Raw genomic sequence first — 27874 nt, 5'->3', positions numbered from 1 at the left:
GGCTCTGCTGCTCATCGGCTGTTTTCGCAGCCAATGAGGCGCGTGCTGACATTGACAGCCGAGGTGCATCCTGGTCGCTGCAGTCCGCTGGGCGCCGGCAGCCGGTCGGCGGCGCAGCGCTTCCCGGCCGCGGAGGACTACAGAGCTCCGGGTCGCGGGACGGAGGCAGCTCACGGTGACAGCGGTCGGTACTGAGCAAGTACGGCGGCGCACACACACACACACACACCGACTGTGCGCCGTTTTTTTTAGGGGCTTTAACGGCTCCTAAAGTTGACCTCTGCAAGAATGCAGTCCGAATCGGGAATAGTTCCCGACTTCGAGGTCGAAGAGGACTTTCAAGAGGAGCCCAAAACCTACTACGAGCTGAAGAGTCAACCTCTGAAAAACAGGTCAGTTGCGAGGCTGAGGAGGACAGTTATTTTTCCGAGCTGCGGCGCGTTTGGTGTTGAGGTGATAATTGGGGGTTGCTGACTTTTATGAGAGTTGTCCGGAGCGTCTCCGCCGCCTGTGTCATCCCAACATCCCTCCCGTTGACCGCGCTCACAAGTTGTCTCCCATTCCTTGTTGTTATCCTGTTGGACGTGAAGTTATGCAACATTTGGGTGTTGTCTTGTCAACATCAACTTCAAATATTAGCTCTCGGAGGAGCAGACAGATCAGTCGAGGAAGATGCAGCTCGCTTGTGTGGTTGGCAAATGAGCTTCACACAGCTGATGACTCGACTTTTAGTCTTCGTGGATACACCTTAAATGCTCCCAGGGAGAATGTTATGGTCGGTTTGTGAGGCAGTGTGCGTGCAGTGCATGACCCAGTGCATATTATTATCACCAGGATACACAATATTTATTTTAACTAGTGCAGGATATTACATCTAGATGTGGTCAAATCCCCACAACTCATCTATGTGATGTGAGTGTTGCAGTAAAAAAAAAAAAAAAATGCTTAAAATATTTTCAGAACAATTATCTTCCTGTCAACTGCTGGTTGGGAGACTTAATAACCCTACTGTGTTTCAGGACATAAACACAAGTGCAGTTAACGACTGCGACTAAAGTTGAGTTAGGTCATTATGGTTTTGATGCGAACTTTCTCACCTTTAATTTTACTGGAAACACTGTTGTCAGTGTCAGAGTTCTGTGTCATTTCCCCTTGATGCAGACTACGTGTGCATGGGCAAATTGATAGCAGCGTGACCTTTTGGAAGATATGTGCATTTTTGTTTTTCTGCAGAGAGTTCGGCCAAGTGTTCGGTGCCACCAACCTCATACAACTTGCAGCCAAGACATTATTAGCTGAGCATAGGGGAGATAGAACGAAGGAAAATGAAGGTCTTCTGGGACAGCGTAGCGACAACAGATATCCATTTATTTATTTTTTTAAAATCTCTTCATAAAAGCTGTCACTCTGTAACCGTTGTCTCGATGTGGATGAAGATGTCGATAAGTGGGCTTTCCATCATTTGCAATATTTCCCGCTTGTTATAACAAATAGCTCTAGCTGATAACAAAACCTTTCTTTTCAGCTTTTACAGCCAAGTGTGTGAGGCTAGAATGTAGATAGAAAAGTCAGGCAAATTATTTTGCTGTGGGAGAGGTGGAAACAAAACTTTCCCTGCCTGCTCAAAGTAAACAAGATGAGCCATGTTGTTTGAATTGTTAAATATATTTCCTGCCTCAAATCTCTGGGTTAGATACGATAGATAGACCTTAACCTTTTTCTATTGGAAGTAGAGAAAAGCTTTCTCACTGTTTCTACAAAATGACGCAGTGGGCTGTCGTTTCACAGGGTTGATGAAAATAAAAAATAGCGTAAAGTAGATGATGAATCTGTTGAAAGAAAAAGTGGGAAGCTGTGAAAACCTCGGCTTAGCCCCTGTGCTAGTGATGACGACGGCGGTGTTAAAACAATATGTTGTATGTGTGTTGCAGAGCGTGGCCGCATGAATAAATATGTGTGTTTCCTGTCCACACGTTGCAGTCACGCAGTTTAGTGGTAGTAATACATGGCTTCATTGTCAGGGGGAGTTGAGTGGAGGACACTACGGCACTGTGTTCGCACAGAGCTCTTTTTGCAGACATTTTGGGCTGCGTCTATTCTCCCTCTTTTTCCCCGGCGGCTCTTGACATTTTCTCTCAGATGCTGCTTATTTGTTTTTCTGTGAATCCCAAACCCCCAAATGTTCAGCGAGATAAAGGAGCTGCCGTCTTGTAAGGCCCAGCCCGTCGACCCAGTCTGGCATTTTTTTAAACAAATTTCTTCATTAGTGTAATGTCATTATACTGTTACACGTACACGGGCTGAGTCTGTTGTGCTGGTTTCTGGGAGACCCGTTTTCAAGGCCGAACCTCGACGTGGCCGCAACTCCGGCGCTGAAAATCTGTGCTTGTTTTGCTAATTCACCCTGGAAAAAGTAGCGCCGCTTTCTCGAGAAGTTGTTTTGATTGAACGCATCCCACTTCCTCATGCCGTCACATGAGGATGACCCAGCAAGTGAGCAATCACGCTGACGCTGCTGTAAGAAGTTGTTGCGCAAAAATGGATAAAATTAGTCCGAATGATGTTTGGGCGCCTTCCGCGGCCGTGCCGCCGTTCACTGTGGCTAAATTTAAGATCTAAAATGGGACTCACTCAGGTCTCACTTAAGCTTTTGCGGGTAAAATCCTCCTCTCTCGTCGTCCCTTTGTCTTCGCTGCCTCTGTATTAGTTTGACGGCGTTCTGACGGCTGCAGACGAAGCGCCAGACTCTGTGCCAAATATAAATGTGAGACAAGCGGTGAGACAAGTCATCTATGCAGTGTAAATAAGCGGTATAAATTTAGCAGAGGATGTGTTATGTCTGCAGCTGAGAGGAGAATTTGTTATATTTTTTTTTGCAGGCGTCACTTGAGAAAAGCAGGATATTTAAGCAACCGAGAATATTGCGTTCTAATTATGAAAGTGCATCTTTACGAAACCTTGACATTAATATTTTGATGATTTCTGGCATAGATCTGGCTATAGACTTTTTCTTGTCTGTATTACAAGATATTTCACTCTAGCCAACATAATTTGTTTTTTCTCAACAAACATTTTCTTTTCATCCAAGTGCAAAGTTTACCTTGAAAGACTTTTGGCAATATTTGAACAGCTACTGATTAAGATATTGAAAACGCCTCTTTGCTTTCTTCCTTTTACTGCAAAAAAGGACATTTAATGTTCAGGGAGCGCTGGGGGTTAAATAGCTATTATTTACTTTTTACTGGACTGGGACACTCTTTTTTTTTTTTTTCCTCAAACACATTGCAGAATGTTAGACAGTGTTATATATTGAAACACATTTTAGTTAGTTTCTGTCCTTTAAACCAATTTTGATAAATAGAAGAATAAACTTGAACTTGTGAAAATAACAGTACCAATACCATTGAATGGGAGACTTTTTACAACAGCATGTGAAGACAACTTCAAATGATATTTGAACCCTTTAGAGTGGGTGATATACGTCTTTATCCTAAAATAAAATAGTCTCCAATGAGCTCATTAATCATAAATTTTGTGTGTGTGTGTGTGTGTGTGTGTGTGTGTGTGTGTGTGTGTGTGTGTGTGTGTGTGTGTGTGTGTGTGTGTGTGTGTGTGTGTCGTGCCAGGCAGACTGAAGCCGGACTGGCTAGAGAGCTAAATGACACAGACAGATGTTGTGGTGCTTCATTAGTCTGGACTTGGACTCATGATTGTTTTTTGCTGTATTTAATAATTTAAATAGTTTTGTGTCTTTCCGTTTCATTGCTATGTAGGAAACTATGGAATCCGGAGGCGTTACTTTTTTTTTTTTTTTTTTTTACGTTTCAGTTTAAATTTTGCAGATCTTCAACTTTGTCGACATCTGTTGGTCAATAGTAGGTACTACAACATCACATAACATACGGCGGTTCATACACGCCCCTAACTGCGGTATTCCTGCCTTTTACGGACACGTAATCGCTTTGACTGCTCCTCAGAATGAGTTTACAATTTCACCTGTTTGTCCTTGGATGGCTCAGTGTTCTGGTAACTTGGCTTTTGAATTACAATGATCTCACAGTTTCATTGTACAAAATGTATAATGACAGCAAAGCTGCTTTATATTTACCTTTAGAAGTGAATTCTTGTTTCTCGCTTGGTTGAGTTAACCCAACTGTAGCTACACAGATTTCTGTGTTGAGTTTAATCAGCTCTCTGGATGCTGCAGACGTTACTGGCGGCACTGTTTTTATTTTAGGGTGATGAGGGATTTAGAAGTTGCATTATTTCTGGCAGGCACATGTTTTCTTTTTAAGAGGTGACTGTGTGTGAGACAGACAGTTTCATAATGAGCATCATCAGGAAGTGTTGGTGGGTTCTAGGCCCAAATGTTGTTGTTTTGTTTTCCTGAGGAGTTTTGCAGAAGTTGGTTAGTTTTGAAATCAGTTTCTACCATTCCTGGAAGCAACGGAGATGTTTAAAAACTTTCCTTGCCTTTAAGAGAATTATTGTTTTCAACCAATATGAAAACAATTGAAGGGAATTTTGATGAAATCAATTGTAAGAAAGCAATGTATACACAATATGTCAGTGAAGCTAGATAGTTATTACAACTAATTAAAAAGTATGCCTTTTTGTTTGTGCCACAATTAAAAAAATAATATATATATATATATATATATATATATATATATATATATATATATATATATATATATATGTATAGTCAAAAACACGCCACCATCACCATTCATTGCTCCACAAAATAAATGTGCAAAAAAGAAGTTTAATGGCCAACAGTCGACTTTGGCCTGGTTCGCCTGTTAGGCTCATATCTTTGTAGAATAATCGTTTAATGGCTTTTATTCATCTGTTTTTCACAAATCTCACAGATATTGTTGCGTGCCTCCTCCTTCCTATTTAAATCTTTACATTTTAGCCCCCCCCCCCGAGTGTAATTGATGCTCTCTACTCAACACCTGCAACTCCGCAGATGCTTCTTATTATCGCCTGCCAGTAACAGCCCCATGTGGATAACGCCATCTGCAGTACACGCGAGGTGTTGTGATCAGCAGGGGAGTCCGGGTGGATCGATGTCCTGTCACGCCGGGTCACAGTCGCTGAGCTGTGGGCCAGCTGAGAGGTTGTTGTAGTACAGAGTACAGTTGTTGTAGTGCAGAGGACAAACAGCTTGTTGCTGGACTGGGTTGTCATGCAGCTGTTTCTTGGCTGCCATTTTCGGCCGACCCTGCCGTGACTTTGTGCCGCTTTGTCCTCCAGCAGCTCCGGTACTTCCATAAATTAGTCCTCATGAATGCTTTCTAAAAAAAAAAATACAGAGCTAAGAGAGGAAAGAGCGCCCCCTGGAGGGCAGGAGGGGGAGGTTTAATAAGGGCTGAATTACATTTGGTGGGTGTCTTTTAGTTGGGAAGTTAATTTGAACCCAGTTTGTAGCCCTCTGTTTGCAGCCTCGTGCAAAAATGCTCTTAAAACTGGTGCTGTGTGGTACCTTGCACATATTTGGGCTAAAAATGCCATTGTGCTGTGATATATTTTGTCATCTCTTGTTTGTCTGTGCATGACTTCTGTGACGTGGAAGATATGAATATTGATGAACACCTGCCTGGAGTTGTTTTTGCTAAAAAAAAAGGTTTGCGTGACCTTTGACAACACATTGGTTTCAGCGCACATTTTTCTGAGGTTTTTCAATCGAAGGAATGTAAAGGATGCACCCGTTCAGTGATAGAGACAAATATTACGGTCAGAAAACATTGTGAAGTGAGTCACGCATGATGGGATACGGTATGATTTGATGCCTTTGAACATTCCGTTTGATACTAAAGCGGTGAAAATCGTGTGCCTAATGTTGCGTTACTCACAGGAAACACCGTTTTCTTCCAGGGGATTATCAGAGTTCCCTCAACAATTCTTTGACATCACCTGCTCACTCGCTTTATGGTGTGAATAATATACTTGTCCAAGTGATTTGTCTCGCTCTGAATGTCTTACGCTGAACTGCAATCCTGTTTACTCACAGAGCATGACCTGACATAACCTGGACAGATGTTTCCATCCTTGGTTGGATTATTCCTTCTTTCCAGACCATATTCATTTTCAGACCAATCGGATTTGACGCCAAGTTGGGCAAGCTGATAGCACTGTTTTTATGACAACTCAACCTTGGCCAAAAGTACCTCCTACTTCTCTGAAATGTTTTGTATTGGTCCCGCTGCTAGATTCTGGCTTCCTAGAAATACGTTTGACACTTTGGACACTGAGATGAATCAAGCTGTCTTGCGAGGTGAGATTTCAGACATTAGCACCATAATTGTTGCTTGTTTTATTTTTATTTTACTTTTCCTTACTTGTTTCATTTCATATCATAACCAACTATAGCTCCTCTTCACTGCACTATAATAAAAATCCATATTAGAAGCTTTAGAACTAGTGTGTGTGTCAAAAGGTTGAGAATAAGTCAGTTCCCTCTGTCGCAGAAAAGGGTGCGAGTGACACTTTAACAGGTAAAATCAGCATTTCCGCAAAAGGTGAATCAGGAGTCGTGCCGTTCCCAGCCTAGTCCTTGTCGACTGCGCAACAGTGACACACATCCCTGAGTGAAACCATATCTGTCCAGGCAGCATGTTGATGGACGGTGTGTTTCCAGCAGGCAGCACTCGCCCTCTCCTGCGCGCCGCTGTTCTTGGGCTGGTCCCTCCTGTCTTGGACTCTGCGTGGCGATTGGAGATTTCAGGCCGGCAACCGGAGCCTCCCCCCTGTGACACACTTTCAGCTCTGCTGCAGCACCGCCGGCATGACTTTCATAGCTGTCCAAGGGCGGGCGGTGCACCTTGAGGAAAAAACAAAACAAACAAACATGGAGGCGGCGCGAGTGCAAGTGTACAGGCCCTGTTCGTTTGACCCAGTGTGAGTATGGCCGCATCTGCAACATAGTCGGCATGAATTCAGGCGTGATTTTTCTTTGACATTTGTGTGCGTGTAACATGAAGGGCAGTGTAAACATATTCATGTTCAGGAGGTGTGTTTAGCTTCTAGTTGGAGGTTTAAAGCAGTCAAGCCAGTTTGGGATTTAAATGATTAGAATAACGAGTTGTTGGCTGGTCTGAGGGTTTTTCTCACGCTTTATTCCTGCACTTCTTTGTGACTGTGGAAAAACTTCTGGGAGGAGATGTTGTACCGTTATTGTCCATTAGGCAGAGCTGTTTGCACGTGGCGGCTGCAAGGCTCTGTGTGTGCGGCGTGCTCTCTCTCTCTCTCTCTCTCTCTCTCTCTCTCTCTCTCTCTCTCTCTCTCTCTCTCTGCTTGTTATTTACCCATAATTAGCTCCGTGTTGCAATTCTGCTCAAGCCTCCTCTCTGAACGTCGCTGCCCACGCTGCTCTGTCTGGATGCACAGCGACTCGATTTGTCATTAAAATCCTGCATCAGAGTCACCTCCTTACTGGAGCAGATACAGTGGAGTGCGATGGAGTAGAGTATTGAGCAGAATCAGAGAGATCATGAGTTGGGTGGGTGGAGCTTTTCAGCTCTATGCAGCCATTGTTTTACTCCCCCCTCTCTTCTTTCTGATACACACAAACATGAGAGGAGGTGTGCACATGCGTACATGCACGAGTTTTTTTTTTTTTTTAAACGTGGCTAATAAGAGATTTTCTGTGTGTGCGATTGGCAAAAAAGCCAGTCGACTGTTAAAGGCCCAGTGTGTGCGACTTGTTAGCACCTAGTGGTGAGAAAGGAAATGTTGCACGTTCTGTCTTTCTCATGGTTGACCCACTTAATCTTGCATATTTTTTTTTAATACATTGATAGAAACTGGCAAATAGTATTACCATATATCTCGTTACAAACTTACCCACTCTGGACCTGCAAATATTAATGAACAAATACTTGTTATTAATGGATAAAAACACAACTGTTAATTGTTTCTAGAGAAGATATCTTAAAATGTCCAATTGTATGTGTTTATTTCATTTTATGTCAATTACATCTTACATTGATTATGTCATTCACTATCATGGCAAAATTTCTGGCAGCTGTTAGTTTATTATATGTCACTATGAATAGTTCTGAAAGTCATCCGCAGTGATCATCAATTAAAACAAATGCTGGAGGCAGACAGAAAGTAAACATGAATTTGTCTCAATTATACAGAGTAATCAACATCAAAATAGTTGAAGTAAAATTTTGCGGTGACAATTTTTGTCATTGATAAATCACAAGAATCATGCATCTGCAGCTGACTGTCGATGTGGAGCTTTAGTAACAAAAAAACATTTTGTTATTAACAATCACATTGAATATGCTTCTGTATTAGTGCTAATGTTAGCGTTAAGCAGCAAAAAAACCTACATAATTAAACATCATGATATATTTCTGATAAAAAAAAATCAGAGAAATATAGAAGGAAAGTACAGAGTGGTGTTTCCTTGTGTGCGTGCAGACAACACTGTAAAGTTACAAAGGCACCGTTCCAGAGGATTTCAGGCAATGAGCGCTACGCCAGGTAGCATCAGTGCAGATTATTTTTTTTTTGTTTTAGTTTTTTTGTTTTAAATTTAAATAAACCTTTGCATTTATTCTCACTGGAAACAAAAGGATTAGCCCGAAGAATCCTCTTTTGTGTTGAATTCACTCAAACAAGGAAGCAGATTAAAGAAAGTGGAGGGAAAGAATCAAAGGAATCGGTTCTTGCACTTGAGTAAAAAAGAAAAAAAGGGGGTGGGGGGGAAACTGTTAAATAATTAGATCCAGTGACTTTTGTTTGAAACTTACAGGATGAAAGGAAACACAATCGCCCAAAGTCACACAGACAGAGGAATTATATGAACTTTAAACCTGATTCATTGTAGTGGGTTGAAGTACAAAGGAAGGAACTGGATGAAAAAAATAAAAAAAGCTGTCGGGTTTGGAGACCCTGTGTGCTGCAGCTCTGAGAATTAGCTTCAGCCTTTGTTCCGGCTGGGTAACAAATCTTATTTCCAAGTCATTATAGACAGATAGATACATTGATATATTGATTGATATGCTGTACAGTCTAATGGCCAAGGGATGAAAGAGATCCTGATTGTATTAGTGGCGCCAGACGGGGACACTCAGTGCTTTACATTAGAAAGTTCACAAGAAAACAGTTAAAAGAGACAGTCATCTTGATAAGAGCTGGGTTGATGGGGAAAAGTAAGAGTGGCCAAAAATTGCAAAAACAAAAACAAAATTATATTTTGAATATATCCAATATCTGAAACCAGTCCAATTCTAGCATATTACGTAAAACGCAGTATTATAAGGGGAATGTTTTCTTTTTGTAGCACATTTCTCTCTTGTGCTGGGTTCAGTGGGTGGGGTGTCGGACAACGAGATTATGCGCAGTGGTCGGGGGGAGAATTATGGTATGTCGAGGGGCTCAACACCCACCGAATACTCCGTCGACTGAAGCCGTGTTTGACTCGACCGGCTAATTAGTGCGATTACTGCACAGCTGGATTGGCCAGACATTTTACCGAGTTTTGTCAGAAGGATCACTCACTCGATGAAGGCTCCACGCCGACAACTTCTGCTTCAGCAGAGTTTCTCTATTTTAGGCAGGCAGCGGTCTGGGGAGCCGCCGTCTACAGTCAAGACAGAGGGAACATTGACGCAACCGTTTGTGAAATCGGTTCCTCTTTGTTGTGGTTCATTCTCTGTAAATGTTCAAGGAAGAAAAAAAAAGGCTTTCGGGGCCGCAGCTGAAGATTTTGCGCTCTCGTCGTCATCGTCGTCAGACACTTCAGCCTTTTCTCAAGTCTCAAGTGTAATTCGCTTGTGTTATTTTTAAAGTGGAGAAGAATATTAAAAGGCTTTGACTTAACTTTTAACTAAACTGTCAGGTTTTTTTTTTCAAAAAAGGCACAGCGTGTAAAATGTTGTCGCATTTAATGGTAAGAAAACATATTGCAAGTTATATAAAAACCCATTGGGTTGTGGCCGTGGCCATGTTGTCAATTTAGCTTCAGTTGAAAAAATAAAAAATGAAGTGCAGACACAATAGCTCACCTGTCACGGAAAACAGGCAACGTATGCATCATTTTGCGCCATTGCGCAACAATTGTGGTTTCATAAGAAGCTGAGGAGTTCCTGGTAATGAGCCATTCCTGCTTTTCTTCACAGTCCTTCTTGGCCAAGGTGTCCTCGTCTTTGACATCTGGTTGATGATAAAAAATTGTGCTTTTAAAAACACCTGTGCATGCGAGGATAGGCCGGTAGCTTCATGTTGTAATAATGTAGGCCATATAATGCAGAAGCAATGAGGAACAGAACGAAAAGGAAAAGACAAATAAAGGGCTCTCTTGTTGTGTGAAGGTCTGCAGCCGTGTTAAAACATGTTTCCTTTTAATTCCATCAGGTAAGTAACAGGACCTGCTACTGCTCTGCGGTGTCTCTTCCATCCATCCATCCATCCACCCATCTATCCATCCACTCACCCATCCATCCATCCATTCATCCATCCATCCATCCATCCATCCATCCATCCATTCACTCATCCATCCATCCATCCATCCATCCATTCACTCATCCATCCACCCACCCATCCATCCATCCATCCATCCATTCATCCATCCATCCACCCACCCATCCATCCATCCATTCATCCATCCATCCATCCATCCATCCATCCATTCACTCATCCATCCACCTATCCATCCATCCATCCATCCATCCATCCACTCATCCATCCACCTATCCACCTATCCATCCATCCATCCACCTATCCATCCATCCATCCACCCATCCACTCATCCATCCATCCACTCATCCATCCACCCACCCACCCATCCATCCATTCATCCATCCATCCACCCATTCATCCATCCACCCACCCACCCATCCATCTATACATCCATCCATCCATCCATCCATCCATCCACCTATCCATTCATGTACTGAGAAGCAACTTTCTGTCTCGTTGAAGAGTGTCTTTAGCTGCGCGCGTCCCAACACCGCTACCAGCTGAGTACACCAGGGTAGAGAAAAGTTTATTTCCACTTTAAAGACTTTAAAGCAAAGATCTCTCAGATCGGTCGACCTCGTGTTAACCCTTGATTCATTCTGTCTGCCCTGCCCTGCCCTGCCCTGCCCTGCCCGCTAATCTCTCCCCTCGCCATCTCTTTTGCTTGACCTCCTCCTCTTCTCCTGACCCGTCTCTACCCTCTCCCGTCTCCCCCGTTATCACTTTCTTCTCCTTTCGCCTCTCTTCACCTGCATCTGTCTCGCCGTCGCATCCCCGCTGTCTCCTGCTCACTCATCTGGGCATGCCCCCACCCCCCATCCCCACCCCTACAGCCCGTCGGACCAGCGCTGCACCTCCAAACCCCCGCTGGGCTCCTCTGCCATGACATCACGCATCCTGCTGCGCCAACAGCTGATGCGGGAGCAGCTCCAGGAGCAGGAGCGCCGGGAGCAGCAGAGGCAACAGGCCGCCCAGTACCCGCAGACGGCTGCGCCGCAGACCCCCGCCATCAATGTCAGCGTCCCGGCCAGTTTGCCACACGCCTCACAAGTGCCAATGGAGGTGCTCAAGGTAAGAGAGAGGGCCCAGGGTTGGAGGTTTGTGGCGGAAGGGAAGGGACTCGGAGTCCAAGTGTGTGATGAGTCACAGTTATCACAGTGTGTGTATGTGTGTGTGTTGTGAGGGCAAAGTTTCCACCTCTGGAATAAGAAGATGGATGTGTCACTGTTGCAGTCTGAACAACCCGGGGCACCTCTGTATTTATAGTATATTGACTGATCCCTGCGTGTGTGTGTGTGTGTGTGTGTGTGTGTGTGTGTGTGTGTGTGTGTGTGTGTGTGGGGTGGGGGTGGGGGTTGGGGGTTGGGGGTGGAGGTGGATAGTCAGTCAGCAGTGGTTTTACTACGGCCGTGAGTTTAAAAAACACGAGAGTGAGTGAAGTGTGTTAAAATGCGTACATGGGGATTATCTTTCCTGAGAGAATTCCTTCTGAATGCACGCTGTGCTTCCAGCCATTTGGATTTAGCCATCTTTAATCCTATTTGCTCGGCCAGATTCACATCTTTTCGTAGCTCAGATTCCGTGGCAGTCAAAGGGACAGGATCCTGCTAAGGTTTTTCTGTACGAGAAGAGAGAGCGTCTTGCTGGAGGGCGCGTTTTAACAAGGCACATTTTGGTGAGTGTTTTCTCTCTTTTTCACGCTCGTTTCTTCGTTTCTTCTTCGTTTCGCAAGAGTTTTCGTCCCGATCGTATTCCGCGCGGCGGCGCGTTTGTTTTGGTGACATTTGTTTCTCTTATTTTGGGAACAATTTCCTTCATTAATTAATCATTAGCAAAGCACAAAAACAGCCTCCAATTTAAGATATTTACGGCCTCGTAGTAACTATCTTCAATTATAGTTTTGTGTTTGTATGGTTATAGGATTTCTTTTCCTAGAAATGCTTCGTTCTACTCACAGTCGTAGGCTTAAAAAGTTTTTATAGCAAATATTGCTAGATGTTTTTTGTTCAGTGTTGCGAAGCTTGATTCCTTTAAAGGTTTAAAATTGGAATTGGGGGTTTTAAGCTAAACTGTGTGAACTTTCTGTGAACTTTTTCCATTTTTCATGAGATTTTTATCTGGGGAGATTTGCCTTGAGGGTTGCTGAAGTAACAGCAAACATCAAAAAGAATAAGAAAGCAGTCAGAGCTGGTGTGTTGTTGTGTCGGTGTGTTGTTGTGTCCTTTCTCTTGATATAAGGAAAGTGGGAAAGAAACCAGCCTTAATTGGTGAGGGCTCCTGTTGCAGTCAAGCTGGGATGAAAACTATGATGTACAATTTGATGTAATGGTTCATAGTTATGTCTCAGTTTTCACTGCTTTGGTTTTCAAAGTGCCCAATTTGTGTGTTTGTGCTTCTTTCTTTCAAGACAAGACAAGACAGATTATTTTTTTTTGCCATACATAGAAACTTCTTTAAATCAGTTCATTTGATTTTCTGAAGTTTGTAGCATTTGAAAAAAAACTGAACTCATCGTTTACAGCCACATCTCAGTGTATGCACATTTTTTTGTGCGTTGCATTTTTAAATCGATTCATCCCCTCCTTGGTTTGGCTTGAAACTTTTTGCTGATCCCCTTAGCGGTTTCTAGAAGAATTATCTAGCATGTTTGTACTCTGAGGAGACAGTTTGCAGCTTAGCAACGGCCATCAGGAACGAGAAAGACAAGTTTTACTTCAAGGGTTTGTGTTAATGAAGTGCACAGTAGCACCAGTATAAAGAACTGAGTAATCTTTGTTGAACTTGTTTCATCCGCAACACATCAACAGCACTCTCAGGGATTTCATGGTTACTTGGCCAGCTGCACTTTCATCACCAAGTGGATGTGTGTGGCATGGGCCAGTGGCGAAGGACAAACACACGCTACATCCATCCATTGGAAACATTGTCCTCCACGTAAACATTGCTTACTCCCAATAATCTGCAGCTCTTTGAGAGGTTTAGGACGACCCCCTCGCCCACCCACCCACCCAACCCAAACCTTGGCCTTGTGTACAATACATTAAGTTGGAGTAATTTCTCCGCTTTGGCGAGAGCTTACAGACATTCTTCATTGACTGAAGTCCTGAAATGAAAAGGCCGTTCCAGCTTGGCGCTGTTGAGCTGGGTTAACCTGCTCCCCTGTCTGTGGGTAGATTAGCAGAGTCCACACACAGCTCAGGGGTACCAGGCACAGCTGCAGGACCTCAAAAAGTGCAAACATTAAGCTCAGATGAGTTTATCTAAAGACTGATTGGGCCCTTAATTAACCAAGTGACCTCTGACCTCCCGGGGAATAAGTACGGGATCAGTTTGGGGGATCAAGACAAAGGCGAGCACAGCCTTACCACACACTGAACGCTAATTCAGTGAAGAATGCTCGTAATTAGCCCTCGCTGCTTTCATTCCACGGCATATTTAAGAGAAAGGAGAAGACGGGGGGGAAAAAATCGCAGCTTTGATATTTCTGGAGGATAACATCCTAAAAGGGTTAAAAAATGATTTCTCCACTTTTCTTTTCTCCCAAAGTGTTAACGGTGCAAGTGAAAAGAACAAAGTTCACTTCAAGCCCTCTCGGCACAAAACATACGTTTCACTTGTGTTGTGCAACCAGTGCGCGCTGTGACTGTTAACGCACCACAATGCCGTTGAAGATGGCACCTTCATATCGCACGTTTTGGCTGATTTGCATGTAAATTCAGCAAGACTTTAGGTCAGGCATGGGCAAACTACGGCCCGGGGGCCATATGCAGCCCGTTAAGCTTTTTTATCCGGCCTGCCGAACTTGAAGAAATTATATTAATAGTAAGTAAGAATTAAAATAGCTGTATTTCATTAATTTTTTCAGTGTTTTAAGAGTCATTTCAATAAAGAGCTAAATTCCGTGGGGCTTCAAAGACGCTTGTTGATTTACTATATTTCCCATGATATATTTTTTCCTCATATGAGGTGGGTCACCAAAACACTCCATCCATCTGCTCCTGCTCCGCCCCCCTCGGTCAAATTTTAGAACCCATTGTGGCCCCACCAGTCAAACTTTAGGTCGACGCATAAACATTCCAAATAACGGTACGATAATCGAGAGTGCATTTATTCATTAAAGAGGCTCATTGACTAAACCGCTTGTTAATTCTACCGCCGTCCCCCCGGTAGCACAACTTCCTATTGATTGCATCAATTACAGATAATTGAAATCCACACCCACTTATCTTCAGTTTCAACCGGACCCACGCGTGCGTGTCGGCCAGGTTGTTCCCTCAGTCGCAGTTGTTGTCTGCGAGTGCCGCGCCGCACGTTAGCAGCTTAGCGGCGAGACACAGTGGCCCATTCTTCTCGCCCCGCGTGGCAAAACGAAGCCACTCGTTGTTAATGTATCCTGGAAGAGGCATCACGGAATGCCCGGAGCATGGAAGTCAGAAAAACACGCAGCAGTGTGCTTTTTGTCAGCACAGCGGGACGCTTTGTGCGTCCGTCTGCCGAGCATGCCGGGGCTGTTGGGAGGTTATGTTGCCGAGACCCTCTGGGCTGCTGATGGCCAAAAGATGAGCTGCGAACAACGAGCCGTCTTGTTCGCTGCGGTCGCTGATGCTGTGAGTTCGCTGTTGATGTCACATCTCCCCAACATGTACTTTAAATAAAGAAAGAAAAGAGATATCTTTAACTGGCGTTGGGTAAAATAAAGGTCAAACGCCACCGGCGCTCAGATTACTGACAAATCAATTTCTCTGCCTGTGAGCTTTTATGAAAACTGAAGGACGTGGATCAGAGCACGACTTGAGCTCTTTTAAATTCCACACTGCTGTAGAACCAGTGTGGGTTTGCTATGTGAGGATGCTGGAGCGGTTTCTTCCTATGCATCCACTGCGAATGAATTTTTCTCACTCAGACACGTTTATCGAAACCAACCTGCCGTATGTGTTGGCAGGCACATTATTCTGCGGCTCCCGGGGGGGGGGGGGGGGTCATGTAGTAAACTCAGTGAGATCATCTTAATCATGTGGGATGATGATTTTTTTTTTTTTTTAAAGAAAAAGTACTTCAAAAGAAAAGAACAACACTAAAAGATATACATGTTCAGCTGATGCACATTTTTCTATGACTGACGCATTTTTACATGTTTTGAATCAATTGACGTGTTCGATATCTTGACAAAACACCACTGACTCTGTTTGTTTGGGAAATGTAATATAATGTAATAATGAGAACTCAACATGGCAAGACAATGCAGCATCCAACAATGTGCAGCACCTAAGAATAAGGAGGTTGTTTAGTTGGCTCTGTTGTTGTGAGAAAGAGAAAATTAATTAGGCAGGAGCCAAAAGTTTGGAACACATGCAGGGAAATGTTAAAATCTGTGAGATGTTAATTTCATCTCACAGCAAACCAGCAAAATCTCTATATTTCTGTGGTGACAGCAACAACCGTATATTAGCTCACTGTCCAGCGTGTTGAGTGCATTGAATATCGCTGTTGAATAAGAGAACAGAGTGGCATTTCTTGCACTTTCCATAGCAAGGTGTTGAAATATATATTCAGCACCTCTATACTTTGTGGTCTCCACATAATGGCGTTAATGATTGTATTATAACCCCACAGAGAGCAAGAAGGAGGCCGCCGTCAGAGCGCCGTCCTCTGTGCACCGTCTTTGTTTCTATTTTGGGACAATGACAGCTGTCAGTTGTGTGGCTGTGTGAATTTAAAAGACACAGCACAGACAGACAGACAGAGAGAGATGTCAGAGTCAGTAGTGGCCCTTTGTGTCAGTGTCGAACAAACATCTTGCTGTGCCTGAACACTCACGGCAGGGTTGCCACCTTGGGCTCCGGGACCCCCAGGAGATCATGTGATGAATTCAAAGCAAATCGCATGGTTCTGTTAGTACACTTCCCTGCAGTGCTCTATTCTGTGGAGCCCTAATCTGGATGTAGTTGTCTCAAATCGCATTCTTTAACTTTGCACCGATGTGACAATGCTTTTTTCTTCATTGGCATCTTTGTCTTTTTTGAACAGCGAATGGCAAAGAAGACAGCGAATTTGACAATTGATAACAACAGCGTTCATGCCTGATTAAAATGAGCCAGGAGGGAGCCAGTGTAGCTAGGAGATTGTTAGCTCGCTAACAGAAATGCCATTACACCACTTAGGCCCAGTAATGGTGCATTTTTCAGTGTGGACTCATTTCGCACACCTTTGAAACCAAAATGATTCCTGTGCTATGTTATACTGTTTATTATATGATGCATAATTTATTGTCATACACCCATGACTCACTTTTTTTTTTTTTTTTTTTTATAGTACACCTTTTACTTTGCCTTTACCTTGTTGCATTAATGCTCTAAATGCACAGCTGTTCAACTCGCCCACTTTCTTCTGTTCCCATTACAAGTTGAAACTACGCCGTGTGACTTTTAATTGACCCTTGGGGACAAACAAAGTTTTGGGAATTTAATTTAAATATTTATGCAACATCAAATGAATTACTAAAGATCTAACTAAACATGCAGGACTCAAGGAACAAAGAATAAAAAGTAGGCAGGTACAAAAGCTATTGCTGAATCCGGATTCCTTGACGAATAAGTGCACAAATGGTAAGAAGTACAAAATAGAGACTTTATGGATTTTAAATAAAAATAAGTTAGGATTTAATTGTTACGTACAATCAATCTGTAACCAAAAAAACGATCAAAAATTGAGATTGAAAAAAATCCTCAGGAGCCAGAGTCCCGCTCATTACTGGAACTGGTAACTAGTATTTCTTACCAATCGATCATGGCCAAGTCTGCGAATAATTGCATTTCCTATTACGGCTCAAGCCGATTCCTCATTCACCATTTCTGGTTAGTTTGCTGACGTCTACAGCTTATTTTCGGCGTCACTGTGGTCCACCATTTATGAAGCGCTTAATTGTGTTGCGCTGTTAAGTAATACCTGCATGCCAGGGGCAAGCATGAATATTTGGGGGAATAAAAAAAGACTTGAGCATTAAGGTGTCATGATGTACCCCAATTAAATAAACCTGCAGCGAATTGCCGCAGCAAAAGCGAAAAGACTTGTTGAATGATAAAAACTCGAGCCGTCCTTTCCTCACCTTTGACCCGAACCCAGACCAATAGATCATCAACCTTCTGTAACCTTCTGTAACCACGTCCCCGTCTGCGGTGGGTGGCACTTTTACGACCTCGTCACAAAGATTTACAGCTGCAGCTAATCACAGTCACACCTGTGGGGGATGCAAGTTAATTGGGATCTCACATGAGCGTCGCTGCCAGAACAATGGCCTTGTAGATGAGGATGGGGAAAAAAGAATCCCACTGAAGACTCTCCTCCCAGTCAGAGAGGGAGCCATTCGACCACCACAGGGCCACAGTTTGCATGTTGTGAATGCACACTGAAGTTTTTTTTTTTTTCTTATTTTTTTTAAGATTTACAGGGAATAAGGTGTAAAGAGATAAAACAAAAAAAAAAGTGGGGGTGGTGGGGGTCATGTGACCAATTAGAGCATCTTCTTCCTGCTACCTGCAGCGTTTGACTGAGACTTTTTTTTTTAAATGCAATTTTCATTCAAACTGATTTGAATGAAAATTCAAATATATATATATATATATTCTTTTCTACCTTATATTCCAATGTACTCTCAACACTCAGACGTTGCTTCAACTTCATTGTCGGTCCACCTGTATAAGTCCTTAAATTACGCCTATGTTGCCCCATTGATGGTGATGATGATGATGATGATAATCATGATGATGATGATGATAATCATGATGATGATCATGATCATGATGATGAGGAGGAGGAAAAGGATGATGATGATGATGATGATGATGATGATGATGATGATGAGCCTTTTCTGGTAATCTGTCATTTCCAAGAAATCATACTGCACTGTACATGCTGTGGTTGGTCAGCTTCGGCTGTATGTGTCTTTGGATGGGGTTTTTTTGTAACTCAAGGTTTACTTTTAAATGTATTAGTTCTTCATTATTATTATTATTATTATTATTATTATTATTATTATTATTATTATTATTATTATTATCATTATTATTAGGGTTATTATTATCATAGCATTATTTGTTGTTACTTAATCTTATTTTTCACACTTTCATTCAGTCAACTAAGTACATTTTTATTTGTTTGCGGCTAAAATTACAGATATACTGCGTTGTCCAGTAAATCACTGTATCAGTACTTGTGCATCATTCAAAAGTTGTTTCAATGAAATTGCTTCTCAGTTTTGTTTGGGTTCATTTAAAAAAAAAAAAAATAGATTCCGCGTTTTGGCATTGCTTGTTTGTTTTCTCAAGCTTAATAATGCCGTTGCGAAAGTCAGTTATTTTTCTTCGCCCTCTTGTGTGGAGCGCAGACAGAAGAAGTTTTCACGGAGTTCACGGAGAGCCTCTGACCTGCTGAGCTCTGCTAATGAACCCAAATCCACCCAGCTTAAGCCTAAGAAAAAATACATACGTTCAAACAAGTAACTGAACTCCACATCATCCGTTCGGGCTTCATTCAGTGACACTTTGTGCACGTTCTCGACCATTTGGTCATTAAATTCAGAGTCATTAAGGGAATTTAGGAGAAACAAAGATCCAACAGTCTGAATTCTTTGTGTTTTGTTGAAGTGGGAATACAAGGGGCAACAACAGGGTTAAAAAAAAAAAAAAAGTAGATGTAGCAACAGATAGCCTCCAGCATGTTTTCAGTAACAGGGCTGGCCTTCTGGAGACAAAGGGACTGACTGTTAGTGCCATATCCTAACGTCAAGTGATTCACCATGAAGGAATAAATTCACATTTTACATAAAACAACACAAATTTTAAAAAAGCCCATTGTCCTAAACTGAGATTGGCTAACATGCATAACTAATTACTTTGCCGGCCTCTTAAAGAGATGAGCTTGAGGTCTCAGTCCTGCCTCAGTCCCCTTGTGCAAACCAAGTAGGAAGCAGTGGCTGCACTTCTTAAAAACAGAAGTTTTAACTAGTAAGTTGTTTTTTTTATTTCGAACTTGAACGGCCCACTTTTTTCTCCATGATGCTTGAGATGCTTGGATACCATCCGTATGAGGTATGTGTAGAACTATGTCTTTTCCCATAAACTGATTGTTGGGCTGAGCTGTTAGCTGCTGCCCTTTTCTGACTGCTGAGTCGGGTCTGCATTGCTGTGCGTGGATCACTGCATTATGCAGTTCAGGCAATAAACAAGGAGTTTTAAATATAGACGCCATTTGGGAGCTGGAATGCAGCAGCGCCGCTTCATTTAAAATGTCACAGCCTGACATATTTTGTGTCTGGAGTTTGTTTATTCATCCTGCAGTCACTTATCTGGATCATAAGTATCATGCAGGGATTAATGCTCTGAGGTCCTAACTAGCCTTTCAAAAGGAAAACAAAAGGTTTGTGTGCGTTTTCATTCTAATAAGTGGACTATAAATGCTGAGTTGTTGTTTCAAGACATCGGAGGGATCAACGGCGGAAATGGACTCCGACAAAAGCTTTGATGCGGCTGCCACGTTTGTTTTAACATTGAGTCTTTTGCGCAGATGAGACTTTGAGGTATATTTAGCCCGGTTTTTTTAATCTAAAATAAGGCACCGCGGGCAAAAAAAATAAAGGTTCTGTTGCTTCTATTACAGCTGCGCTTTTACAAAGGAACAACTTAACTGTGGGCGTAAAAATCTAAAACGAGGTGAGAATAATAACAGAAGCCAACGTCAACCTCCTGCCTCTCCTTCCTCCCGCTGCTGCTGCAGGTCCAGACTCACCTGGAGAACCCAACCAAGTACCACATCCAGCGCTCGCAGCAGCAGCAGGTCAAGCGCTACCTGGGGAAGCTCGGCTCGCAGGTATTGAGCTTGCCCTGCCCCAACCAGACCTCTGACCACGGGGGCATGCCGCCAGGGCCGGGCAACAGCGCCCCCAACAGCCCTATGGCCTTACTGACCCTGAGCGCCAACTGCGAGAAAGAGGTGAGAGAGGTGAGCAGGGTTTGGGGGGGGGGGAAGGGAGACGGGGCACACGGCTCTCGCACCTTTTTCCTTTACGTCCTGACGAATCTTGCTTGTCTCTCACTTTTTTTTCTTTTTTTTATTAGATGGACGATGTCATCGACGACATTATCAGTCTGGAGTCCAGTTACAGCGATGAAATTCTCGGAATGATGGATCCAGGACTTCAGATGGCCAACACGGTACGTGGTTGGCCACTCTTGCTGACTTTTTCTGCACTGGAAGTAGCTGTTAATGTTGTACGCAATGTAAAGATCTCCAAAGCCTTTCATCACGATGATGTTGCCACCAAAGAAAATCTCTTCGGCGAGGCGTGACATGGCCCCCCCCACACTTCCCCAACACCCCCACCCCGCCACAAATAGTTGTTTCAACACACAACAGATTTAGACTTCGGTAACCAATTGGCTGCAGGGTTGCTTCTCTTTCATCCCCTTTTCTAGGAATGCTCATCTTCTCTTAGAAGCCAGATTCAGCTCTTGATGATGTTTCCTCTCACTGCCGCCTTTGCCGTGTCTCTTTTAGATCCCCGTGCCGGCGAACCTCATGGACATGTATGGGAATCAGAGTATGTCCCAGCAAGGCCTTCCCATCAGCAACTCCTGCCCGGCCAACCTGCCCAACATCAAAAGGGAATACGCCGGTGAGCAGCGCCAAACAAAAGCCAATATGGGGCAAAAATCTCTCTCCAACTGCTGCAAGTTGAGCTCCCCAGGCCTCTGTGCACGCTAGCGTTGCACCATTTTATTTTTAGTGAACTTCCTGTTCTCCCCCTCTGCATGGGGATGTTGACTGTGCAGGACTGAAATGCCTCCGAACTTATTTGTGTCCACTCTACTCATGTTTGATGTGTTGTTTTTTTTTTTTTTTTTACTAAAACACATGTTTTCCGTGCAGTTTCACAATCACCGGCCATCATGCACATGCTGGATAAGTCTGGATCCTGTGGCAAGTTTGAGAACTATCAAAGGCCTGAAGGTTTCCCCGTTGGTGCGTACCTAGTTTTCTGCCGTGCTTTTTACCCACACTCCACTGTTTTGTTTTTTTTGGTTTTCGTTGACCGTCCATTTTGTCTTCAGCAGAAGTTAGAGCTATGGCAAAGGAGCGGCAGAAGAAGGATAACCACAACCTAAGTGAGTTTTCTATGATTTATATTTGGATTGTGAACAGGAGAAACGTGGCCATCTTAGCCATAGTTGCATCTTTAACATTAACTTAACCAACATCTGACGGTGACTTTATTTCTCTTGTGTCTGTTTTTTAGTTGAGAGAAGGCGACGGTTTAACATCAACGACCGAATCAAGGAATTGGGCGCTTTGATTCCAAAGTCCAATGACCCGTAAGTTCTGCTTCCTGTACCCGACCCTAAGAACTGAGAAAAAAAAAGAAAAGAAAAGAGGAAGAAATACACTCACACTGCAGAGTTATTCCCCTCTTCTAGATCCTCCTAGGTTTTCTGTGAACTGTTCAGCCTTTATAACGTACAAGTGGTGGTCGTTGAAGGAGAAGTCATACCTGCATATTTAAGGGAAATGTGCTTGACATTTCAAGCTGAAAACTTGCGTTTCAAAAATTATGTGAAGCTAATGTAAGGGTTCCACGCTACAGTTTAGACAAACCGTGTCCGTGTCCTTCTTGGGAGAGGAATTTTTTTGTCCTAAATACCTTCTTTGTCCTTTGTGTTGAACCACCGCTACTGAGAAACCTTTTCCTCACCCACAAAAAACAAAAAATAAAAAACCCTTGAATGTCAGCGATAACTTCTGAACGTCTTTATCCCAGGGTGGAATTTTCAGAATCATTTTCTTTGGGGGGCCTCTGCAGTGTCACACTGAGAAGCCATAACGGTATAACAGGCCCGTTTGTTGCTTCTGTTATCACAGGTGTTTCTATTCCACACCATGTTTCAGACGTCTTTTTATTTCCTTTGCAACCTGTGCTCTTAGTGTTTACTTTGGGCGAATGTTGTCATCTGAAGGAAAAAAAACGATCAACTGGGTACAGTTTGTCTAGTGGGTCCAAAAAATGAGTTGCGTGTAGTAGCAGATAATGGCATTAGCAGGCTAGCTTAAAATTAGCTAGTCGTAAACTTGAAATCGGATACTGGGAAATCGACCTTGCAGTATTTTGGGGCAACCTAGTCGAATTTAGTGTGTGAATTATGAGATTTGGAACAAAAGCTTTCACGTCTAAAACCTTCCACTGCTGTTCACCCCTCGGTACTTAAACAAGGCTCTGCTGCCTTGTTTAGTTTTTCTCTCCGACCGACGTCACGCCAGCCAGTGATCTTTCACAGCAGCCAAACAGTTCTTGCTTTTTCTGAGCCAGCATCACCTAACTGACTGACGACAGCAGGTGTAACTGGTGCTTGGTGCTTTTTTCAGGGACATGCGCTGGAACAAAGGCACCATCCTGAAGGCGTCTGTCGACTACATCAGGAAGCTGCAGCGAGAGCAGCAGAGGGCCAAGGAGCTGGAGAATCGCCAGAAGAAGCTGGAGCACGCCAATCGACATCTCATGTTGAGGATACAGGTAAAACCATGGATATGATGCTTGGAGGATTAATTCATTAATTTATTTATTTTTGCTAAAGGTGTTGTTGAGGACAGTTAAACAAGACTGTAGCCATGACAACCACTCTCAAAATATCATTTAAAGGCTTCTTAACTCATTGGATGGTAGAAATACTGACAATTTTGACAGCCATTCAAAATCCATCAAGATTTAGCAGGACATGGCATTCAGCATTGTCACATCCTGCCAAACCCTCGATCGGGCTTAACTAATCTCAAACCTGTCCAACCGGGTACCATTTAGTTTTGGCAGGACAAAAAACTCAACAAGAGACAAAGAAAGAATGAATAAAGGAAGTGAGTGTGAGTCTCGCTACTGAAGATTCAGCTGCAGCTGCTTATCAGAAGAAAGTGGGATTTTAGCATTTCAATTTTCTCACGATGCCACACTTGATGAGCACTGTGTCTGATTGGCCTCCTGAGGGGAGGTCACACCTGCGGGCACTGCCACTACCGGCTGCCGCTGGAGCACACCTGCCTCTTTCTTCCAGTCAGTTGCTTGTAAACGGAGAGAGCTGACAGACGACTGTTCTGACAGACAAGATTTCCTCAGTGATTTTCCTTTTCTAAGTTTGCTGTGAAGTTGTTTGTTTCATCACTCAACTCTGCACCTGCTTTTGGTTCATAGTTTCAGATGATGTAGGAATTTGTCCAGTCCACGTACCATATAAATGTTTGGTTGTTTTTTTTTTGTCCTTTTTCCATATAAGTTGCATGGTATCTGTTATAGTTAGAACCTGAAAACATTTTTAGTGACTTGGTTTGTATAGGAGATGGATTTAGGGAACTTCCCATCAGGAGTGAGTGGACTGTTTGGCAGTGGAAAAAAGTTTTTGGACACCCGGACAACTTAACGTAATCAATTCCTGTCATCAAAGATTTTTCAAAGATTTTTTGTGTGTGTTTTAAAAACTTTCTTCACAACACTTGGGCTTGCAATGGCTGCACCAAACGAGGCAGCAGGTCTCAAGCGAAGGAAATGTTTCATCGAGCTGATGGTGATTGATGGTTAGAAAACCTATGGCGCCTTAGCAAAAACAGCCAGCGACCCTGAGTGCAGGATGGATGGATGGATGAAAAGACATTCTCATGACTATTGACATTTGCAGTTTTTCAATGAAGTCATCAAAACTACATATAAACACACATGGAGTTATGTAGGAAACAATAAAAGTGTAAAATAACTCTTCAAAATAGCCACCTTCCAAAAAAAGTGAAAATTTATTAAAGTTATTTAACGTGCTTTTCCTTGCTCATATATTTGATGTCTTCAGTATATGTATGTAGTGTAGAAAGACAAAATAAAAAAAAAGAGGGGGGGGGGGAGGACTGCTCACGAAGCTGTGACCCAATCAAAACAGCTCCGCGACCTACTTTTGGGCCGTGACCCACCAGTTGAGAAACACTGCCCTGTTTTTTAAATTTCTTTTGCCAGTTGTGGAGGAATTTCCTCCTCCGGTGCCAAAAACTCTTTCACTCTGACTAACCAGGTCCCTCACTGCTGTCTCCCCACCCCAGGAGTTGGAGATGCAGGCCCGGGCCCACGGTCTGGCCATTGCCACCTCGGCTCTCTGCCCGGCCGAACTCAGCAGCCGAGCCATAAAACAGGAGAGCGCGCTGGAGGAGTGCCACCAGGACATTTACACACTGCACCCGCACCACCAGCAGCAGCAGCAGCAGCAGCAGCAGCAGCAGCACCCGGCCTGCGCCCCGGACGCGGCCGGCACGCTGGATCTGAACGAGGGCCACCACGCCTTCCCCGAGGGCCACTACGCCGTCCACGGCAAGCCGGGCTCCAAACTGAACGACATCCTCATGGAAGACAACTTGTCTCCGGTGAGGGGAGGGGACCCGTTGCTCTCGTCCGTCTCCCCAGACGCCTCAAAGGACAGCAGCCGCAAGAGCAGCGTGAGCATGGATGAGAACGAGCAGGGCTGTTAGCACCCCCTGCTGGAAGACGGCGCTCTCCCTTGCTGCTGAAGGTCGGCTTTTCTCTCTCTCTCCCCACCTTCTGTGTCTTTTTGCCCCCCCCCCCCCCCCCAACGTTTACATGTATTGAATCTTTTTCATTCATTGTTTCCTCGTTGTTGTTTTTGTCGTTTGTTTTTACTAGTTTTTCTCGTGATATCGTTGTCACAGAAAAGGCTTTTTCTCTAATCAACTCGCGCCGATGACAATGAGCTCCGGAAATATATAATTTGCTTTTATATTTAAAAAAATAATAATCACAAATTCTTTGAATGAAGGCTTGATTATTGTATTTCAATTGATTCCAAAGAATCTAGGGAAGACGTGAATCATGGTCAGATGTGTAGATACGACGTGGTGAGATGGACACTACTTTTTAAATTAATAGCAATACTGGTAGAGAAACAAATCTATTTATTACTGTAGTGCTTTACACTCCCGGTGTCTTAGCTTGAACCTGAATGTGACGATGCCTCCTCGAGATGTGTTGTATTGTTGTGCACACGTCCCTCGGCTTCGAGACGAGTCCTTGGTCTTCCTTTTTTCCTGTGAGACTTCCTTTCTCCGAAAAATATAAATCATTTGTATTTATATCGATCCTATTTATGTATCTGTTGTAAACTCGTGTATACATTCCCCACAGAAAAGCTAATTTATATAAAAGGTATTTAAAACATTTTTTTTTTTTGGACTGAATCAACTAATGAAAGCACAAGAAGAATGTGAAGCTCAAATCTCTCCTTTCAGATCATTTCAATCCTTAATAACAGATCCTGTTAGTCTCATAATCGTTTAAGCAATAGAGGCGTATTTTTTATTTTTAACATGGATGCGTCCTCTTGATTTCCCAGCAGTATGCCAGGTTTTGGCCTGTATACTTTTTTTCAGTTTTTTTTTTTTTTTTTTTAAAAAAAAGCTTCATAAAGTAAATAAATGATTGTTTCTTGTTGCGATAGAACTGAATAGGAAATACCTGCTCTAGCCTCTGCGTACACTACTGATTTCACTAGGTCTGATTACTTTACTAAGCTTCATTCATCCATGGATAATTGTTCTGGAAAAAAAAACACAAATCAACTATTTTATTGTGTTCTTGGCTTCCTGGCTGCAGTGGTTAGAACAGCAGCTGTTTCATTGCAGAGTTCATGACATATTTTGTATTTGTCCGTTCATTTCCTATTTTTTTTTTTTTTTTAAACCTGTGTTGACATTTTACATCCATTTTTTTTCCATGATGTGAACATTTGTATTTGCCAAGGAGTATAAGGAGACTGCCATCGGATTTTGTATGAAATGCATGACTTTGTCAAAAACACTGGAATCAAGTCTGTAAATTAAAAAAAATTGTTCTTATTTTTATCTATGCATAGACTAACTATTGTATTTGGCCTTTCAAATACTGCAATATTTTGAGACTGTAGATCCTCAATGGTGTACCGCTGTTGTGTAGTTGGGCAAATTGTTTTATTTAACACATTGTGGCATATTACATTTTGATGATGACTACCTGCCATATTTTGAGAGCCCTGTTACGGCACAGCCTCAGTGTTGTCAAACTATGCAAGTTTTTTTGCGGAGCGGCAAATTGTCTGGACGGTGTGATCTCCTGATGAAGTAGTCTAACAAAGTATCGACGTGATTATGTGCTTGATTGATTTAAGTGCCTTACAGTAGTTTCTGTAATGACAGTGAAGTCTGACACGTTTCACAGTGATGCCGTATTTTTTTTTCTTTCTCTTTTTCTAAATTTGAAGTACATTAAGGTATTTGGTGCTTTATAGAATAACTGAATTAACTGTCATGAAATATGAGAAAGCAGCATGCACACAAGCCTTCTGTTAGAATAAGGTTAAAGACTCGAACCACGAGTCATTTTAAAAAAAGAGTTCAGTATTAAATGAATAACTTAAAATCATAATACTTTGAGTAAAAGTACACATTAAAACATAAGGAACATACGTAAATTATATTTTGATATTATTTATTTTCAAATTTTTCATCTCACCTTGAAGGAGCCATATTGCCCCTTTAAAATGTTGCCCAATGACACTATGGCTCCAAACTTGACTTCAACCTGGGACTAGAAATGTAACAGCAATAAGACTAAGTCTAAGTCTTCTGTTAAACTATCTTTAAGCTTTGTGTGGACATTTTTGCAGCCACACGGCGCTACAAAATGTTCACACGAGGTGCTGGTTTGGTTCGTCTATAAAACTGTAAGGGCAGTTCAAAACTGTACGGCTCGAGCCAAACTCCAACACTGTATTAGCAGTGGCAGCTAACTTCGAGATTGATCGATATCCTAGGCTGTTTTGTTCCTTTAAAAAAAAAAAATTGGAAATAAACTGTAATTGGGTAAAGCTAAATAGTAATAATTTCAAGTTGAGATAAACTATAATTACAAATTCACTTTCTGTTGATTTTCCTCTTCTTTTTTCCACAAGCTTAGTGCTTAGTGCTCGTTTGTATGCTAGTGCTCCAAATTTGAAAAACAAACATAAAATGTTTCTCATAGGTTTTGTTGACAGTGTTACAGTTCTTGTAGCAACAGAAACTAGCCTAAGGCCATTTAGTTTACGAATGGTTCTTCACTGTTGGACTTAGTTTGCTCTCTAGCTTTAATCATATAATTATTTATTCACATATAGTTATTTAATACTGAACACTTTTGGAGGTAGCAGTTCGTCATGCTTGTCCACGCCGAAGGCCGGAGTTATTTCGAAGGTTCATCATCCTTTTTGAGATGAGTGTGAATGTAGTTCTAAGTGATGACTGCCAAAATGTTTTGCCAAATTTGAAGAAAATAAACATAATTTTATATTACAAA

At 42.6% G+C, this 27874-nt stretch overlaps 1 protein-coding gene across 8 annotated transcripts; it reads left to right on the top strand.

Annotated features, from left to right (window-relative positions):
- The first annotated feature begins 52 nt into the window (after positions 1–52).
- On the top strand, positions 53–27874 carry LOC142898697 (microphthalmia-associated transcription factor-like). 8 transcript variants are annotated; one of them, XM_076041796.1, is made up of 10 exons: positions 53–392; positions 11313–11550; positions 20251–20466; positions 20592–20687; positions 21031–21148; positions 21403–21495; positions 21585–21638; positions 21770–21845; positions 22891–23038; positions 24598–27874. In XM_076041796.1, exons 1-10 carry the CDS (start codon positions 289–291, stop codon positions 25018–25020), a joined length of 1566 nt encoding a protein of 521 aa, XP_075897911.1. In that variant the 5' UTR covers positions 53–288; the 3' UTR covers positions 25021–27874. The 8 variants fall into 8 exon arrangements, with proteins under 8 accessions (XP_075897911.1, XP_075897908.1, XP_075897909.1 ...); XM_076041793.1 differs by having other exon boundaries at positions 20251–20475; XM_076041794.1 differs by lacking the exon at positions 53–392 and adding an exon at positions 4878–6903.

Source organism: Nelusetta ayraudi, unplaced genomic scaffold (genome assembly GCF_046127955.1).
Source record: "Nelusetta ayraudi isolate G7.1 ecotype Tasmania unplaced genomic scaffold, CSIRO-AGI_Nayr_v1 ptg000070l, whole genome shotgun sequence".
NCBI lineage: Eukaryota > Metazoa > Chordata > Actinopteri > Tetraodontiformes > Monacanthidae > Nelusetta > Nelusetta ayraudi.
The sequence above is the reverse complement of the archived record's forward strand: the minus strand, read 5'-3'. Positions and strand labels throughout refer to the sequence as shown.